Raw genomic sequence first — 20,653 nt, 5'->3', positions numbered from 1 at the left:
ATTTCATCTCTGGTTTCTGTGTAAAATAATAGCATAAGATTATTTTCATTCATTCTGGGTCTATACCCCTCCATTTAATTAAAAATACAGAAAGTACTTGAGAGCTGTTTTTCCAAATTGAGATTTATCAAAAAGAGGCACAAAGGACCTACAACTGCATTTGAAAAGATACTTTCCTGGGGTTTATATCTCAAGAAACTACTCATTTTTCTAAAAGAGTTGTCTTTGGGTCAGAAGCAGTAGTTTATGCCCATAATCCCAGCACTTTGGGAAGCCAACATGGGAGGATTACTTGAGCCCAGGAGTTTGAGACCAGCCTGGGCAACATGCAAGACTCTGTTTCTACAAAAAATTAGCTGATTGTGGTAGCGTGTGCCTGTAGTCCCAGCTATTGGGAGACTGAGGCAGGAGGATCGCTTGAGCTTGAGAGGTAAAGGGTGCAGTGAGCCATGATCACACCACTGCACTCTAGCCTGGGCAACAGAGCAAGACTCTGTCTCAAAAAAAATAAATAAATAAAATTTAAAATAGTTTTTCTAAGTACACTTAATGTATTTGTATTAATGCACAATTGTATGCTTTGTGTTAGCATTTTATCTGAATTTTCTATAAAAAGTTTAATGGAGCAATATGAATTTTAGTTAGAATACAATATGTATAATTTATAATCATGGATACATCATTTTACTTAGAGCTGACTCACATCTTTGCGAAGTGTTAAATGTTTATAAAAATTCTACTATACAATGAAATATCACTCAGCAATAAAAGACCTGGAGTCCTGAGAATACACTACGGTATAGAAGGACCTTAAAAACATTATGCTAAATGAAAGAAGCCAGTCACAAGGAACCACATATTGTATTATTCCATTTATATGAAATGTACAGCATTAAAAGATCTATATAGACAGAAAGTAGTAGAGTAGTGACTGGCTAGGGCTGGGAAGACAGGGTACTGGGAGGTGATGGCTAAGGGAGCAGGGAGTGATTCTTGGGCTTAAGAAAAGTGTTCTAAAACTGATTTTGATGAACGATGCCTGGGCATCATGGCTTTGTGGATGGGCTTTCTCGGCAACTTTGTGGATAAACTCCTAAAAGCCATTGAATTGTATTCTTTATAAATGGATTGATTGTATGGTATTTAAGTCATCTCTCCAAAAAGCTGTTTAAAAATTCTGCTTACTTTAGTTTAACATATTCTCTGAAGAATCTCTCCTTCTCACACATAAAAATCCCATTACATAGTATTTTTTTTACCATGTTTAGGATATAAAATATATATTTGGAGGTGGACATAATAAAGAGAGATTGAGCATTAATATCTTTTTCATTCATATCTCATGTTTGTGTAGAAGATTTTTGCTTTATTTATTCTCAAAGGACAACTTTCTGTAGAGATACATGGAGTGAAACAATCTGTAAACGTACTCAACTTTATTTTTTCTTATAAAGGTCCTGCATGTTTATGATGTATTTATTTAAAAGTACTTTTCAGGTTCTGTTATTATTGAAATAGTATTTCTTTCTTAAAAATTAGATTTTCTACTTATTATGAAACTGAAGAAATGAAATTGATTTTTTTATATTCATCATGTATCTGGCAACCATGTTAAAGTCTCAGGAGATGTAAGGTTTTATAAGGGGAAACCCCTTTCCCTTGTCTCTCATTCTCCCTCTTGCCTGCCACCATGTAAGACATGCCTTTTGCCTTCCACCATGATTGTGAGGCCTCCCCAGCCACATGGAACTGTGAATCCATTAAACCTCTTTTTCTTGATAAATTACCCAGTCTGGGGTATGTCTGTATCAGCAGCATGAAAGTGAACTAATACAATAATCTTTCTTCTATTTCTAGTTTGCTAAGAGTTTTTAAATTATGTACAGACATTGATGTGCCAAACCCATTATTCCTAAATTCCCTTGAGACATGCACATATTCTTTATATATATATGCCACATGGATTTTTATAAGATTTTTGGAGAAGTCAGAAGAGATATTTATATTGATATAAAGAATGATAACCTGATTACGGAATACTAGAAAGTTCTGGCTATCAACTTGAATCTTGTCTCTGTCGATACTATTTACATTCAATACCAAAGTGATCTCATTCATCCCATGGCGTTAAACACCATCCATGGACTCATGACTCCTGAACTCCTGAACCTCTCTGAACACAAGATTCATACAGCCAACCACTCTCTCAACATTTCCATCTGAATGTCTAATAAGCATCTCAAACTTAACACACTCCCAAATCAAATCTTGCTTCCCCATCCCCGAACAAGGGTTCCGTATCTCAGCAAATGATACATCATTTACCTACTGCTCAAGCCAAAGTACCTTGGCCTCCTCTATAAGTCCTCTTTTTGCCACAATATACATGCAACCTGCGCACCGCCCCCCCGCCACACACACACACACACACACACACACACACACACACACACACACAATCTGTGAGCTCAATCTCCAAAACTTGTGCCAAGCCTGACCTTTTCTCATTTCTCCCGGGGATGACATGCCACTCCCTGGCTCCCAACCATCCTCACTTCTTGCCTGACTTCCTGAGATCCAAAGAAAAACTGCTCTGAGCAGGCAGAGTTCAGGTTCTAGCATTCAGTTACCTAGCCTTCTGCTCCCCCAGCAAACACCCAATTATCATTCCCTCCACCTGAGCTTCTCTGAGGATTCAAACCCCCAAACCCTATCATTTAACTATACCAACTCCCTCGCCCAATGTAATCAACCTGTCTGTCTTTCTGTTTGTTTCCTAGAAATGTCTCTCTCTCTCTCTCTGTGTGTGTGTGTGTGTGTGTGTGTGTGTGTGTGTGTCATCCTCTCTTCCTCTGTATTTCTCTCCCTGTCTCCCCTGCTCCCAGGACTCACCACTGATTTTACACACACACACACACACACACACACAATCACTTTTGCTCTCAGAAAACATAAAGCTACCATGCTAAACAACTGGCTGATTCCTCCCAAGTAAAGCTCCCTTCTTAGCCCCCAGATGTACTGGTTTGGAAAGTGTGAACATTCTCCCTCCACAAAAAACCAATCAGTCATGATACTTCACGGTCCAGATGAAAGGCCATCAAGCTGGTACCTGAAGAAGCAAACAATCATAAATTGCAAATGACAAATGGTTGCTTTGCTCCTGAATCTGAAACAATCTCATAGTGGTTGAGAATTTTTTTCTTACAAAATGTGTGGATAGGACCATAAAGATTCTGACCCTGGGGCACCTCTGACCTTTAACGTGATACACTGACATCTCTTTTACAGAACATACATTTTTCAGTGTCAAAGCTTTTAGCCACAAGAAAGTATAACTTCAGTTGATAAATAGTTGTTGACTATAGCCAAGGTGAACATCATACAGCTTCAACAGATTTGGGAGGGACCTCTTAGCTCCCAAACTCAAATGACTGACAATATTGCGGCAATATAATGGTGAGAACAGGGGCTTGAGGAGGCTAAGATGAAAGGAAGAATCCTTCTCATCAACACCACAAGTATGTTTGTCTGTCAGGCTGTCATTAGCAGTCCCAATTTTCAATTCTCTCTCTAGAGACTGTTGTCCAATCTGACCACTTCTCACCATCCTGACTGGCACAGCCCTCAGCCACACCCATCAGCTCTCACCTGTAATAGGTCTCCAGCCTCCTCTCACCCCCTGACTCCTCTTTGCCCTCGATATGCCATTCTTTGCACAGCAACCATAACCATCTTTCTCATCCACATATCAGATCATGTCACTTCTCTGCTTAAAATCCCCCAATGGTTTCCTTTCATCATACAGGAAAATGCCAAACTCTTGCTACAGGACTCTGAGGCAGGTCACTGTGGACAAAATGAAGCTTAAGAGCTACGGCCCCTCACTTGGACAGCCCCTGAAAACTCCGGAAGGGACCTAGTAATGTGTTTTCATGGGTTGGGTATGTTTTTGTAAAGCTTCCAAAAGGAAGATACATTTTTATTTTTCCTCTGTAAGGGCCTTCAAAATTGCATAAACTTTGAGCCTTGTGACACCTGGACCTAAGTGGCTTAGAAGGTCTGGCTGACCTGGTCTCTTACCTCTTCTCCCCGCGAATCTCCGCCAGTCGCCACCCCCCAGCTCATTCCACCACCATGGTGCCTTCCAGCTCAGGCTTCGCACTGGCCATTTCTTTTGCCTGGAGCTCACCTTCCCCCCATGTTTTGGGGAGGCTGCCCACACCCACTTTGTACCCCAACTTCAGATACTCTAACCCATTTTTAAATTTTCTTTTTTCTGGTAGGATTTTACTGGTATCTAAAATAGCTTATTTATCATTCTTGTGTTTATACAAGGGCTGGGATGCTGTCCATTTCCTCTATAGCCTCAACTTCTAGAAAATACTGCACAGGTTCATAATAAGCTTTCAATAAATACCTATTAACCCTTGTGCCCAAAAGAATATAAAGCTCAAACACACACTTGTACACCAGTGTTCATGGCAGCACTATTCATGATACCCAAAAGGTGGAAATAACCCAAATGTCCCTCAATAGATGAATGAATAAAAAAAAGTGGTATAGCCATACAATGGAATATTATTCAGCCTTAAAAAGGAATATTTCCACTTACAAAGTGTCAGAGAAAAAAAAGAATATTTTGACACATGCTACAACATAGCTGAACCTTCAAAATATTATACAAAATGAAATTATCCAGACACAAAAGAACAAATACTGTTTGATTCTACATATATGAGGCACCTAGAGTAGGTAATTTCACAGAAACCAAAAGTAGAATAAGGGATAGTGGGTGGGGAGAATAGGAAGTTGATGTTTTATGGGTAGGGAGTTTTATTCTGGGATGATAAAAAAAAAGTTCTCAAAATGGTGATGATTGCACAACATGGTGAATGTACTTAATGCCACTGATTTATACACTCATAAATGGTTACAGTGGTAAATTTTATGCTATGTATATTTTGCCACACATGAAATACATATATAGAGAGAAAGAGACCCTTTATCCGTATTTTGTAAGACAGACTGTATAAATCTCTGTTCCTTGTCACCCAGGGGGCCTATGGCTGCCCTGGACCAATCTTAGGAAGCAGGCAGATGTGGGGAGAGAGTGACAAATGCCAAAGCTTTTCCAGAAAATTGGGGATTTTGATCTTAGGAAACCTTTTCCAATTCCCAAGAGATGGCTGAATGGGGAAAGAGAAAAACTACCAAAATAAGACACAGATAGGCATATCTGAAAGATGACATTTTAGAAGGAGGCTTTAAAAAGAATACACACACACACACACACACACACACACACACACACACACACACTCTCTCTCTCTCTCTCTCTCTACATACATACACGCACCTCTAATTCATGTTATTCCAGGGTAGAATACTCATCCTCTATTTGCACTGAAGTCCTAGGCACAGCATCCTGATATAACAAAATGCTTTTAATATCAAGATCTGGAGTGAAACTAACAGGAAAGCAAATTGTGCAGCTGATGAAGGCTGGGTGTGAACATCAAGTCCTTAGAAACTGTGCTTTAACTCTCCCAAATGTAATTAGGTTTGAAGAACGATCATTTTACCAAGCAATCAAGAATTCATAACTGAACCTTGTTCTGTGCAGTCTAATTATCAAATATGCATTGTCTTTATAATGCTTAGCTCCCGTTACAATGAAAGAGTTTGGGGGATAATTATCATCTCACACAAATGAAGACATAACTTACTAACATGTTTGAATTATCTTTTACAAAATAAGTTGCTCTTCCCTTGCTTTTAATAGTAAAGATCGCAGAGTTTTTTGATCTTGTTCAGAAAACTAGCTTCTTGGGCCTAACACATCATATTCATACCATATTCATATAATCATAAATGAAGACTTGTACTAAGATATAATGGTTTGCAGCTATATGAGGCCATAATTAGATTCACTATTTTTTAAATATTAAGCAACTGACCAAAGAAAAATATTTTGAGAATTTAAATTATTTATGACCACAAAAATTTTCAAATTCATATTTAAAACATAAGATTGCATTTATCTATCCCATATACACTTTTTAGCTAACTCCTACCCCATTCCGATTTCCAAAAAAAATAGAGACTTTGCCTATCCACATGGAACTGCTAAGTTATGCCAATTAAAATGAAGAGCCAGGTTTTGCTCTGTGTATTTCCCTGTTCCACACACAGATTGCTGAACTCCAATTCATCATCGAACTCACCTACTATGAAATTGTCTCAGGATGGGAAGTGTAAAAGGATGAGGACCCCACACACACACCTACTTCTTGTGTTACATAAAGCCCTGTGCTCTATCTTTGCACTGAGAATGTTGCTATTCAGAGTATGGTCTGCAGACCAGCAGCATCAGCATCACCTCTTGGGAAGCTTGTTGGGAACATGGGAACCCCCCCCCCAACTACACCCCATATCCACAGAATCAGGATCTTACTTTTCAAGGTAATCCCAGATGATTCATACACACATTACAGTGGGGAAAATGCTGTCTTAGGAAAAGAGATCTTATTATTGATGTCCTTAATTTTTAATGCTTTTCTGGATGGATCATGGGTGCAGTTGGGCAGATTTTAATGCCTTTCAGAGGTTCAGAGGCTTTTGATGTGATTTCAGCAAACGTAACTAAAACCAAGTATCTACAAAGGGTTTAGCAGTGCCCAGCAAACCTTCATATCCTTTTGTTTATTCTGTTTTCGTTTTTGTGTTGTTTTCTTTTTGTTCTTCGTTTTTTGTTTTGTTTTGTTGGTGATCCCACTTTGCACCGTAATCTGAAAGCTGAGTTTCTGATTCCTCAAGGGGGCAGGCATTCTCCATAATACTGCTACACCCATGATCATGGAGGCAGCATTAGTCATAGACTCATAAGTGCAAACAAAAAGATTTGAAGGTTAAGTCAAGTATTGAAACTAGTTTTAATACAAGATTTGGGTTGCTAATTTTTTAAGAAAATGACTTAACCAGTTGTAAGATGACTAGTCCAGATATTAAAGCTTTTTTTACGCTAAATTAATTTCAAGTGCTATGAAATAGGCTCGGATTTGGACCTCATCTTAGAATCCCTGGACTCCTAAAACTCATTTAGGCTCGGACAGGTAGTATTCCCTCAAACCTTTCCCTTGCGTAACACTTACCATGTTTTATTATAATTACCTGACCAACTATGTTAATTTCTCATTAGATTGTGGCCCCTATGAAGGTAAAGACAATGTCTTACTCCTATTTGTATCACAGGTACCCATAAAAAGTGTCTGCCACATAGTAGGTACTTAATAATTATAAGTTGAATGAATTAATAAATAAACACAATTGGCAGAGTAATTGAGATATTGAAAGCAGGGCAAACAGTCTAAACAACAGCTTGCTTTTCAAGTATGAAATACTTATTAGTCTGTTTTGCATTGCTATAAAGAAATACTGGAGGCCAGGTAATTTATAAAGAAAAGAGATTTATTTGGCTCACAGTTCTGCAAACTGTGTAAGAAACATAACACCAGTATTTGCTTCTGGGGAGGCCTCAGGACAGTCCTGCTCCCCTTCACTCATGGTAGAAGGTGAAGGGGAGCAGGACCGTCACATGGCAAGAGAGAAGGGAGGAGGTGCCAGGCTCTGTTAAACAGTCAGCTCTTGAATGAACTAATTTATTACTTCAGGGAAAGCACCAAGCCATTCACAAGGGATCTGCCCTCACGACTCAAACACTTCTCACTGGGCCCCACCGCCAACACTGGGGATCACATTTCAACATGAGATTTAGGGGGGACAAATAGCCAAACTATATCAAAATACTATATGCAAGTCAGTATATTACAATATATTTAATTTATAGCCCATTTATTCAGAACTTGTAAAACACACATTTTCATTAGACTAAATTTTATGCTTTTGTACTATTTGCAAAGAAGATTACTCATGATGGTACAGACTTAATTGACTTGGCAGCAATTTGGGTAGCATTTGTTTATATACTATTAATAGGTTAAATTATCACATGTTTAAACAGTACATCAAATACTATAAAGATCTATTTACAAAAACAGAATTTTGACCAGGAAAGTTCTATCCTATAATGAAGAGAAATAAGATTTCATTTCTTTTTTTTTTTTTTTTTTTTGAGACAGAATCTCACTCTGTCACCAGGCACCAGGCAGGAGTGCAGTGGCATGATCTCGGCTCACTATAACCACCACCTCCCAGGTTCAAGCGATTCTCTTGCCTCAGCCTCCCTAGTAGCTGGGACTACAGGCACGTGCCACCATGCCCAGCTAATTTTTGTATTTTAGTAGAGATGAGGTTTCACCATGTTGGCCAGGATGGTCTCTAATCTCTTGACCTCATGATCTGCCTTCCTCAACCTCCCAAAGTGCTGGGATTACAGGTGTAAGCCACTATGCCCGGTGATTTCATTTATTTAAGTAAGATAAAATTTTGATTACGCCTACTCATAACTGAGATTGGTATTCCCTCTGAGGCATCAAATTTGGGAAATTTTTATTATTTAAGAAAATGACATTTTCAATGCTAAGTAAATTACCAATTCGCTATCTAGAATAGGAGTGTCTCCTTCTTAAACATTTGAATATGCACATAACAACACTCAGTATCTCTTCCCTATATTAGAGCCTTGAAGTCCAATGACAAGAATGTATGAACAGACAGAAATCACCAGGTTTCATCCCAGTAATAAGAAGGGTTATCGTAAGACTTCCAGTGCTTCTGTCCTTTGCATGCTGTGTGAGCTCAGATCCAGTTGAAAGTAGATGGCATACTCCAGCTGGATAACTGAGGTGAGCTTAATAAAAAGACTGCTTTACAAAGGCAAAGGCAGAGTTGACAGTAACCCACAGTGATGGTGAAGCACCCAGGGACTAACAAAGTAACGAGGGGAGCCATTGCAACTTCAAGTCCCAGAGGAGCAAAGGAAGGAAGTGGCTACCAGCAGTGGGAGAGAGCTGTAGCTATAGCTGTAGGAGGGGCTGCTGTGGCCTTCAAAAGAGGAAAGATGCCCTGGCCAACCCACTGCCCTGTAGGAAGAGAAACTATAGATTAAACCGTACACTGACCTCACTCTTCTCCCATCCGTGGTTCTCCTGCTGGTGCCTTCCATTGATCCAAATCAACAGGAAGTCAAAGAGTAAGAGAGGCAAGCTGAGGGAGTCCATAGAGGTCAGCCTCATAGGGTACGAAGCCCAGTCTCATGAGGCACATAGGCGGGGAAGGATAGAAAATGAATTTGAAGGATGAGATGGAGAACATCGCCAGGTACACCCTTTCCAAAATACTTCTACTACAAAGTATTTATAATCTTATTCAAAAACTTTTTTTTTGCTATATACATTCCTAAGAATTGAGAGAGAACAAAGATATGTAATAACAGCAGATTCATTAATGACAATGACATCTGGTAGTTCCTAATATTGTTTTCATAGAAACATAAGATTTGTTGGTATCATTCACTCAAAGACATGGTAAAGTCTTCTCTGTATCTCTCTCAAAGCTGCTGAAATGAACTAAAAGAAGGAAAAATTGGAAAGAAAATTTTATCTACTGTGAGGCTAGGTTATGGTGACTCACATCTGTAATCCCAGCACTTTGGGAGGCTGAAGTGGGAGGATTACTTAAGGCCAGGAATCTGAGACCAACTTGGACAACATAGTGAGAGACTGTCTCTACTAAAAACAAGAATAATTTAAAAATTAACCAGGCATGATAGTGTGTGCCTATAGTCCCAGTTACTTGGGACCCTGAGGCAAGAAGATCTCTTGAGCCCAGGAAGTCAAGGCTGCAGTGAGCTATGATTGTATCACTGTGTTCCAGCCCAGATGACAGAGCAAGACTTCATCTCTAAAAAGCAAATAAATAAATAAATAAATAAATAAATAAATAAATAAATAGATCTACTATGAAACTAGCAAAGAGCTACAATTCTCATATCACAGGCTATAAAAATTGTCTGCCAGAGTATAATTTTTATTAAATCAATGGATAACTCTAAAAGGTGATATATTCCTCTGCAGATCTTAACCGGCTTTCATATTTCTCTCTAAGTAATGAGAGAGTACAGAAAAGCTCAATGTTGTGTGGTGAGAACTGGCAAAAAGTGGGGGACATCTGGGTGAAGGGGCTGTTTCTCTACCAGAACGAGCTGATGGAGAACATGACACGGATGGCAGTACTGTGTGAATCCTTCATTTTTACTATCTGCAAAACTCTAAAACTGAAAACCTTAACTTGGAGGAATCATCTGGAGGCAAGAGATGTAGGAAAATAGAAGGAAAAGAACAATTAGCTTTGCCCTGCCATTCTTTTCATAAATGCTGAACCAAGTCAACAAGTGGTGGTAAAGCACCAACTATCTATCTACCCTCCCCCAACTCACACTCAGTAAGCTGGGATATGTGATCTGTCTGAGTGATCTGCTCACTCACTACACAACTTTTTTGAACAGAAGACATTGCAGAGTTGGAAGAATTTTTTATGAGACAAAATATCCCATCTAAAGCTAATGTCTTCCCCAAATCACTGTCTCCATCCCCTCTACCTATTCTTGGGCAAATCATAGGTTTGGATAGAATTCCTTCTACTTGAGAATGGATAATAAATGCAAAGCCATTAACACCCATAGATTCTATATGCATAGCTTTTATTTTTATAAAAATGAAAGATTTACCAACAAATGGCAGATAAATACATTTCAGAAAAATAGCACAAGAAATACAGAAAATTTTCTGATAAATTCTCTGTACATTCAAAAAACTGAATACATGAACTTTTTTTAAAAAGTCCAAAATGAGCTAGCCAAGTCAGAAAATAATTGAAGATAATCATAAAACCATTTCAGAAGTGAACCCTACTTAGATGTTGCTTAAAAAGAGAGCCAACTATCTATATGACAGACTTTTAAATGTAAGGAAACACATGGGAACATCAGGGAAAAAATGAAAAAAATTCAGAAATAATACTTATGGAGGCCAATGGGTAACAGATGTCCCTGTAGCAGATAACAGAATGAATAGATTCTTCAATTGAAAGCCACAAGGAAAATATCTTTACAAAAAATAAAGGAAAATATGAATCTTCAGATCAAAGGGACTACCATTTTCTAGAAAGAAATAAAGAAAAAAAAAAACCAACACAGTGACTTACAGTGAGAAATATCAAAGAGAAGTTACCAAACTTTCAATGTTTAAAAATAACTTGATTGGCATCAAAGCCAAAAAAAAAAATGCTGGAGTGGGAGGGATGGGAGGGGGCAAGCCATCTACAAAGAAAAAATAGTCAGTCTAGCCTCAGACTTTTCCAGAGCAATGGCCAATGCCAGAATGCAACAGAATGACATCTTATACAATTACGAGGGGCAAAAACATAATTCTATAATTTTATACACATTCAACTTGTTTGTTCATAGAAACAACCAAAAGGCATTTAGAATTTAACACACTTGGACCCTGTTTGAAAACAAACACTTTTAACTAAACACTCAATCAACCTAAGATGCTCAAGAAAGAGGATGACATTGTTGAAAAGGCTGGTGGTGATCTGACTGCATTTAGATCCAAGACTAACACTCAGCCCACAAAGCACGGCCCTGCCTCAGGACCTTTGCAGCTGTTCTTCCTTCTTCTGCACGTCTCACCCTCTCACCTTGCTCAAGTCTTGATCCAAACTCGCTGCTTCAGAAACCTGTTCCGCAATGACACTGTCAAAAATAGACTTCCCATCACTCCAGTCTCCTAACATGCTGATTTTTTTTAACATTTATTGCTGCCTGACAAAATACATATGTAATATATATATAAATATATATATATATATATATATATATATATATAATCTGCCTTGTCTAGTACAATACCAGTTCCTGTCTCTTTGACAGTTTACTGCTGTATTCTCAATGCTTGGAGCAGTGCCTAGGATGAAAAGGGCACTCAAAAAGAATCTGTTAATTGAAGGAACTAAGGGAATTATGTTCAAATTTGCAAATGCTAAAATCTTTGAAAACGTAAAACTAACACTATGTATTAGTCCATTTTTGCACTGCTATAAAGATACTACCTGAGATTAGGTAATTTATAAACAAAGAGGTTTTATTGACTCACAGTTCTTCATGGCTGGAGAGGCCTCAGGAAACTTACAATCATGGCAGAAGGGGAAGCAGCCAGGTCTCCATGGCAGCAGGAGAGAGAGAAAGAGCAGGGGAAACTGCCACTTTTAAACTATCAGATCTTGTGAGAACTCGCTCACTCTCAAGAGAACAGCATGGGGGAAATCACCCCCATAATCCAGTCACCTCCCACCAGGTACCTTCCTGAACACATGGGATTACAGTTCGAGATGAGATGTGTGTAGGGACCCAAGCCACACCATATCACACTATAGCTGAAAAAAATGGTGAAAGGAGGGCTAAGTGATGTGCGCTTATTTCCTCAACTTTAAGAAATCTGTCAATAAAGTCTAAATTTGACAATCTGTAAAACAATCACTTGATCCCTTTTAAAAGTCAGTAAGATACTTTTAAGCTTTGTCTTTGTAAGTGATTTTCATTATCTTCTGAATGTTTGCACCTTGTGACTTACTAGGGCTCTCTGAGAAAGTGACAAATAGAGCACAGACCATGACCACGGACAGTGATGATGTATATCAGGTTAGACTAGTCAAACATAAATATTCAAATACAAATATATAATGTGACAAGAGTTGTCAAGGGTTTGGGGAAATGGGGGCTCTCGAACATGATGGATGGCAATGTAAGTGATACAACACTTTTGGAGGCACCTGGGCAATATCTAGCAAAATTTATGATGTGCATATTCACTCACCCAGCAATTTCATTTCTAGAAAATTGTATGCAGATTCATTTGTAAGGTAGACAAGAATGTTCATTGTAGCATTGAAAATAATAGCAAAGAGTGGGAACAAAAGTCTAAATCTCCATCAAAAAGAACTGGTTAATGATATTTCAAAAGTAAATACTAAGCAGTTTCACAAAAGCAAATGAAGTAGATGTGTATATTGATATTCAAAGCACGTGCTCTACCACCAAAAAGCTACACACACTGACATATATTGATATGTAAAAGTATGCAGAATATGAAGTGGAAAAAGCAAGCTTCAGAACAACATATGTGGTATGATTTCATTTATGTAAAAGAAATATTTAAACCTATATATATAAGTATGTGTTTCCAACTCTATGATGTTTGCATGGAAAATATCTGGAAAGAGGTTTCCCAAGTGTTCATGGTAATCACCTCAAGGAACAGATATAAGGGAAAGAATGGAAAATGGAGAGATTTACTTCATAAACTTCTACAATATTTGAATTGTTTTTAAAAGCATACATTACTTTCATCGTAGAAATTAACTTCTAAAAGTCTTACACATTTCTAAACACATTTATTTAATGTGTATTTAATGTGTATGGTGAGCACACAAGATGCCACAGTTTGTGTCATCAGCAGACTGATTTAGCAAGAAAAATAGTTCAACCTCACGAAGTATCCATAGTCACACATAGAATAAACCATAAGCTCCTTGAAGACAGGGTAAGGGATGTTTTCTTTACCATTTATCCCAAGTACCTATCACAGTGCTTTCTACATGTAAAACATTCACTAAATATTTGCTAACTAAATGAGTTACTCAGTGAATGAATGAAGGCATATGTTACGAACCTGAAGTTATCTGTAACTCAGTGACCCTACCACACTTATTCTTTCATGAACCTAGATTTGTTCATTTGCAAAATCAAACTTCTGATGTTTTATGATCACTTGTGGATTCTATAAGCCTAAATCCATGTGAGAACAGGCATCTGACTGGTGATGGGGAATGTCACTTCTGGTCCAAGGCTGCCACCCACATTGTCAGAGCCCCAGGGTTTACAGGGATGGCAACAACTTAAAGAGTTCTCATGTTATGTTCTTTGTGCCTTTTTGATCCCATACGGTTTTGAAGACAGTTCCAGAGAACTATGAGTCAAAATCTACAGGTGTGATATCAAATTAGTAACTGTGGGTGTTAAAAAGTGCATTCCTGCAAACACTTGGATCTCATATCCAACCTACCGAAGAGGGCAGCAAGTACCTGCCATGCCTAATGTTTCATGTACCACACATGAATACTGACATGGTACAGAACATGACACCAGTCCCACCTTCTGGTTTTCCAGTAGGTCTTCTCTGCTCTACACATCCAGTACAGAGCACTTCACTAAGAGAAATTTTAACTCCAATCAGTTAGTACCCTATTTTCTTGTTTATTACCTAGATTTTTTTTCTTTATTTCTTTTTCTGCTTACTTTGGATTTAGTTTGCTCTTCTAGTCTCTTAAGGTAGAAATTAGAACTTTCTTCTTTTCCAAGAAAGACCTTTTGTAAATTTTATTTTATTTTAGATTCAGGGGGTACATATGTAAGTTTTGTTACATAGGTATATTGCATACCACTGGGGACTTGGCTTCCAATGTACCCATTTCCCAAACAGTGAACACTATAGACAAGAGATAATTTTTCAGCCCCTGTCCCATCTAACCCTACCTTGTTTTGAAGTCCCCAGTGTCTATTATTTTCATCTTTATGTTCATGTGTACACATTATTTAGCCCTCCCTTATGAATGAGAACATGTAATATTTGGTTTTGTTTCTGAGTTAGCTCACTTAGGATAATGGTATCCAGCTCCATCAATGTTGCTGCAAAGGACATGATTTCATTCTCTTTCATGGCTGTTTTTTTTCTTATTTAAACTAAGAAGCTCTTATTTGACTAAAACCAATAATGCTTGTGAAAAAAAAATAACTGTATATCCTGACTTCCACTAAGTTTCATTTTAAATTGGCAACCTTTGTGATATAGTTTAGCTCTGTGTCCCCATCCAAATCTCATCTTGTACCTCCCACAATTCCCATGTGTTTTGGAAAGGACCTGGTGGGAGAGGACTGAATCATGAGGGCAGGCTTTTCCTGTGCTGATCTCATGACAGTGAATGGGTCTCATGAGATCTGGTGGTTTTTAAAACGGAAGTTCCTCTGCACATGCTTTTTGCCTGCTGTCATCCATGTAAGATGTGACTTGCTCCTCTTTGCCTCCCACCATGATTTTGATGCTTTCCCAGTCACATGGAACTATGAGTTCACCATTAAATCTCTTTCCTTCGTAAATTTCCCAGTGTCAGGTATGTCTTTATCAGCAGCATGAAAATGGACTAATAAAATTGGTACCAGTAAAGTGGGGCACTGCTAAAAAATATTTGGAAATGTGGAACTGTGGAACTGGGTATCAGGCAGAGGTTGAAATAGTCTGGAGAGCTGAGAAGAAGACTGGAAAATGTGGGAAAGTTTGGAACTACCTAGAGACTTGTTGAATGGCTTTGACCAAAATGCTGGTAATGATATGGACAATGAAATCCAGGCTAAGGTGATCTTAGATGGAAATGAGGAATTTGTTGGGAACTGGACCAAAGGTGACTCTTGTTATGTTTTAGTGAAGAAACTGGCAGCATTTTGCCCTTGCCCTAGAGATTTTTGGAACTTTGAACTTGAGAGAGATGATTTAAGATATCTGGCAGAAGAAATTTATAAGCAGCAAAGCATTCAAGAGGTAATTTGAGTGCTTTTAAAGGAATTCAGTTTTAGATGGGAAGTAAGCATAAAAGTTCAGAAAATGTGTAGCCTGACAATGTGATAGAAAAGAAAAACCCTTTTTCTGAGAAGAAATACAATCAGTATACACACACCTGTGTTTACTGATTTAACATCTATCACTCATCAGACAATCAGAATCACAACTGTTTTGCTGACCAGTAGTAATCTCAACAAATATTTGTTGGTTAAATTAAGATACAATATAAGTGAATTTTATTCCCTCTTGTAATCAATGTTTATAAGTTGGTTAGAGTAAGTAAGGGGAATGGAGTCCCTATTTCACTCATATTCAAAGTGGGCTTTCCTACCTGGGATGAAATTTGAGAAATGTTTAGATTGAAGGGAAGGGACAGTATTTGGCACAAGGGAAATGTTGCAAGATCAAAGGACGGACAGGAAAAGGTGATATTCTAACAGGAAAAAAAAAAAGAGAGAATGAAAAAGCTAATTATATTAAGTGACGTAGATTGGATTTTCTCTCCAGATCTCACATTGAGATGTAATCCCCAGTGTTGTACGTGGGGCCTGGTGGGAGGTATTTGGGTCCTGGGGGTGGAACCTGGGGGTGGAGCCTTGGTGCTGTTCTTGCAGTAGTGAGTGAGTTCTCCTGAGACCTGGTTGTTTAAAGACTCTGATACCTCCCTCGCTCTTGCTCCCTCTCCTACTATATGACTTGCCAGGCTCCTGCTTCACTTGTCTCCATGACTGAAAGCTTCCTGAAGCCTCACCAGGAGCTGAGCTGACTCCTGTACCACACTTCCTATACAGCCAGCAGAATCATCAGCCAATGAAAACTTTTTTCTTTATAAACTACCCAGTCTCAAGTATTTCTTCATAACAATGCAGGAACAGTCTGCATTGAGGAAGCAAAGGAATTAGGGCAGAAAACAGATTTGGAAATTGGGAAGGTTAACTGGGAGGTGAGAACTTCATAACGTCACTTGGGAATGGGAAAGCTGAGGCCAAGTTGATTAGGGAGAAGGAGGCTGATTGAGGCAGCAATTTGGATCCTGTGGAGGGAGAAGAATGTGATGAAGAAGGTATTTGTTCACAAGGAGTTCCAGGTGTGAAGTTAGCACACCTGCAATGAAACCTTAGCTGGGGGACTGGGAGGAAATGTGGTAAACAGCTGAGGACCTTTGTAAACTTATCAATCCTGTATGCCGATCCAGTTAAGCACCCAAGTGCCAAGTCTAGGAGGAATGCATCAAATATCAGATTACGCATTTGAGAGCATAAAGATGAAAGTCGCTGCCTTGGCAAACAACCAGGCCGTCCTTTAGCCCTACCCACTGAGATGACTAGATCTATGTTCAGTCTCTTGTCAAGACAGTCTCCATGTCTAAGAAAATGACAGTGAGAAACAAGAATGAAGCATGCATCAGGTCGAGTCTGTTCTGTATACCCAAGCCTGCTGTGGGCTTCTTGCTGGTTCTCACAACTGCAATAGTATCTTGGGAATTATGTTATTCTCAATTGCCCTTCGGGCATTATCTTTCCCTTTCTTTCTTCTCTTCTTGCTTCCTTCCTTCTTTGAGATTAGGTTTTGCTCTATCACCTAGTGCAGTGGTGCAATTATACCTCAGGGCAGACTTGAATTCCTGAGCTCATCAAGACATCCTCCCACCTCTATCTTCAAAAAGCACTGAGATTACAGGCATGAACCATCACACCGTGTATTTCTTCATAAATTGAAAAAAAAAAAAAAAAAGACTGGGTGTAGTGGCTCTCACCTATAATCCCAGCACCTTGGGAGACTGAGGCAGGAGGATTGCTGGAGTCCAGGAGTTCAAGACTAGCCTGAGCAATGTAGGGCAACCCCATCTCTACCAAAAAATAAAAATTAGCTGGTTGTGCTAATTTCATGGTTGTGCATGCCCCTAGTCCCATTAGGAGGCTGAGGTAGGAGGACTGTTTGAGCCCAGGAGGTCGACACTTCAGTGAGCCATGATAGCAGCACTGCATTCCAGCCTGGGAAACAGAGTGAGACCCTCTCTTAAAAAAAAAAAAAATAGCTTGGTGCTAATTCAAGACCTGAGACCCCACTGAATGCTGTAGACCGCAGTATTAGGTTGGTGCAACAGTAGATTTGCCATTGAAAGTAATACCAAAACTGCAATTACTATTGCACCAACCTAATAATAATAGATAATATTCATAGATAATAGATGATATTTGAGCTTACTTTATGCCAGGCTCTGTTCTAAAAACCTTATGTGTATATGTATCAACTTACATGTATTAACTTCTTTTATGTTCACAAAAAGTACACGAAATAGTTACTATTATTATTCCCATTTTCCAGATGGGGAAAATGAGGCCCAGAGAGATTAACGTCATTCAGCAAAGTGTCAGAAGGCTCAAACCAGCCAATCTGACTCCAGAGCCCAGCTCTTAATCATGACACTAGTTTCTTAAATTTGTATGTATCTTACAATTTACAAAGCCCTTTGGAAGAGATACAAATATTATATGATCCTCTCAATAATGCTTCAAAGTGAGTAAGGAACATCTTTGTTTTCATTGCAGAGATAGGGAAACTGAGGCTCAGAGACATTAAATTACTGAGTAGGAAGTCAATAACACCAGTATCAGGCTAGGTGGGGCCTGAAATCCACGACTCCTGACTCCTGCAATGCCACACCGTCTCTTGCTTCTGCTTTAGCTGCCTTCTTAGGATTAAATTGCATCTACATAATCAGATATGCAGAGGGATAAAGGCTGCATCTAGGGTTTCCTGGGTTTGGCACGAAGATCCTGATGTCTGAAAACATGACTTTATCTCTAACTTGAAATATAATTTCAGACGGCCTCAATGTCAAGGAGTAGCGTGGGAAGAGAACAGAAAAGGAGAAGCTGACCAAGTGAGCAGGATCTAATAGCTAGCTCCAAAAATGACGCTTCCTTGGAGCGGCTGGCTACTGCCCGTCAGAGTGGCCCTGCTGCTGCGGCAGCAGCTCGAGAGAGTGTCTGTCCAAAAAGCAATGCAGGGATGCAAACACAGAGAACAGAGCGACCCTAGACCAGACCCACAAACAGAGCCCTTTATTATGCCTTTTCTGGTTAACGCCTCTCTTGCCTCCATGCCCTCTCTTCCCCACCCCTCCATGCCGTGCCCACGGTGCCAAACGTAATTCCACTCTGGGCTGCTGCCGGTATGTTTCTGTCTTATTTCTCCAATACCCCAGGAACAAATCCATTCTTTTGGTGTCTTCTGATGGCTTCTAGTAGCCAGGACATTGCAGCCCAGGCTCATATTACCCACTAACTCATCATCCTTCCATTGCCCGCTTCACACCGAACCGCGTTTGCTTCCGATCCGCAGTGACCCCCCTCCTTTTTTAACTGCAGTCCAATAATGCTGACATGGTTAGGAATCGGAAGTCATGGCTATTGCGGCCAGCTCCCCGATAAGCGGAAGCTTGGGGCAGGGACTAGAAAGCCTAGAACGCGCCTCCGCCCTTTGCAACAGCATCTACTTCCCTCACTCGCCCCCCAGGCCCTGCTGGCCAAGGGGCAGCCGCGAAAACCGCGCAACCCGGGGCTCCTAACCCTTGCCTCCTGCCGCCGCGGCGGCTGCTATAGAAACACCAGGCGTACACATGGGGCTGAAATTAAACACCCATCCTGGACGCGGACCCGAGCGGGATCTGCCTGCCGCCGCGGTCACCATGGCAACATGCCGAGAGGAGGGCAGCGGGCTGCGCGGCGCGGGGATACTCACTCCATCGCTGGGCTCGGCGGCCGGGCGCGCTGCTGCGGGGCTCACCGGCGCTGCTCGCCTCTGCCGGAGCGGAGCGCTCTGGCTGCGCCGCGCGCGAGGTGGAGCTGGGAGCCGTCTCCCCTCCCCGCCGGCACCCCCTCCTCCCCTGGAGGGTTGAAAGTGTATGCTCAGGCTCTCTCAGTTCCCAGCCTGCGAATAAAACGGGAAGCAATTGGATAATGTTGTTCGCTGGGCGCTAGACAAGCCACTCCACTTAAGGGTTTCGGGGAGGGAGCGCGCTGGCAGCTACGGTCGGGTGAGGTGGCCACCAGCGCGCAGTGCCGCGCGCCCGAGGCGCCAGGTGCACCGGCGGCTCTCCTGGGACGGGCGGCGCGGCGCGGAGCCTGGGGAGAAGGGTGGGAGGGGGAGCAGTGTGGCTGCAGCGGGTGGCACAGCCCAGAGGGCGTAGGGAAACGAGTGAGTCATTGGCAAGGTGGCAGCTCTCACCGCTTAGAAGTTGCAAGAAGCGTCTGGCCTCTGCTAACAGCAAGGACTGCCCCCAGTGGGCTGGGTACTGGTTCGGAAACGCCATTGTGCCGGCCCGGCGAGATCCCCGTGAGTTTGCCCAGCAAAACTCCAGCTGTCTTGCGGTACCTTAATGCGGCGTTTCACCACCTTGGCAACCCCACGCCCCTTTCCGTTTCACTCTAAATTCTGCGCGTTCCCGCCTGCCAGGAAGACATTACCCAGGGTCAGTTCCCCTAGTCTGTGATTTGAAAACAATAGCTATATTGAATATGATTTCCCAAATTACCACAACCCCACCCCCGCGGTAATAAGCCACCCTGGAGTACGTATTCCCTGCCCCCTACCCCTCTGAGACTCTTCTACTCCTAACGGCTTCCAGAGCAGGGAACCTGGTTCTCATCCAGGTGTCCTGCATCTGCTACAATGAAGAGTAGATGGGACAGCTTCAGGCTTTTCTTGTATCTTGCAGCGGGGTCCCTCTGTGAGTCAATGTCTGCCAGGTGCTGAAAACGCTGCACCAGGAATAGGCATGGCCATCACCAGTCCCTGCCTGCCCTGCAGGAGCTCACGGGTTAAAGTGGAAACGCAAAGCACAGATAAAGACAAAAATAAACATATCGTCACAGCTGAAAACATTGCTATAAAAATTAAGTAATAAGATGCTGTGATGAAATGTTCTAGAATTAATTTCTGGTGATGATTGTGCAACTGAACATACTGAAAGCTATGAAATTATACACTCTGGGTGAATTTTGTGGTCT

General features: G+C 40.7%; 1 protein-coding gene across 7 annotated transcripts in view; it reads right to left on the bottom strand.

Moving 5' to 3' along the window:
- Positions 1-19,452, bottom strand: part of PALM2AKAP2 (PALM2 and AKAP2 fusion) — a 511,473-nt gene extending 492,021 nt beyond the window's left edge. For 2 of the 7 annotated variants that reach the window (XM_074395145.1, XM_074395148.1), the window contains exon 1: positions 19,386-19,452. In XM_074395145.1, coding sequence (XP_074251246.1) covers positions 19,386-19,390 — 5 coding nt within the window. In that variant the 5' untranslated portion in view covers positions 19,391-19,452. The remainder of the gene's footprint in view (positions 1-19,385) is intronic. The other 5 variants (XM_010335974.3, XM_074395150.1, XM_074395147.1 and 2 more) reach the window with 4 other exon arrangements.
- Between the last annotated feature and the right edge of the window lie 1,201 nt (positions 19,453-20,653).

The sequence above is a fragment of the Saimiri boliviensis genome, chromosome 2 (genome assembly GCF_048565385.1).
Source record: "Saimiri boliviensis isolate mSaiBol1 chromosome 2, mSaiBol1.pri, whole genome shotgun sequence".
Lineage (NCBI taxonomy): Eukaryota > Metazoa > Chordata > Mammalia > Primates > Cebidae > Saimiri > Saimiri boliviensis.
Note: the sequence above shows the minus strand (reverse complement) of the source record. Positions and strands in the feature narration are given on the sequence as shown.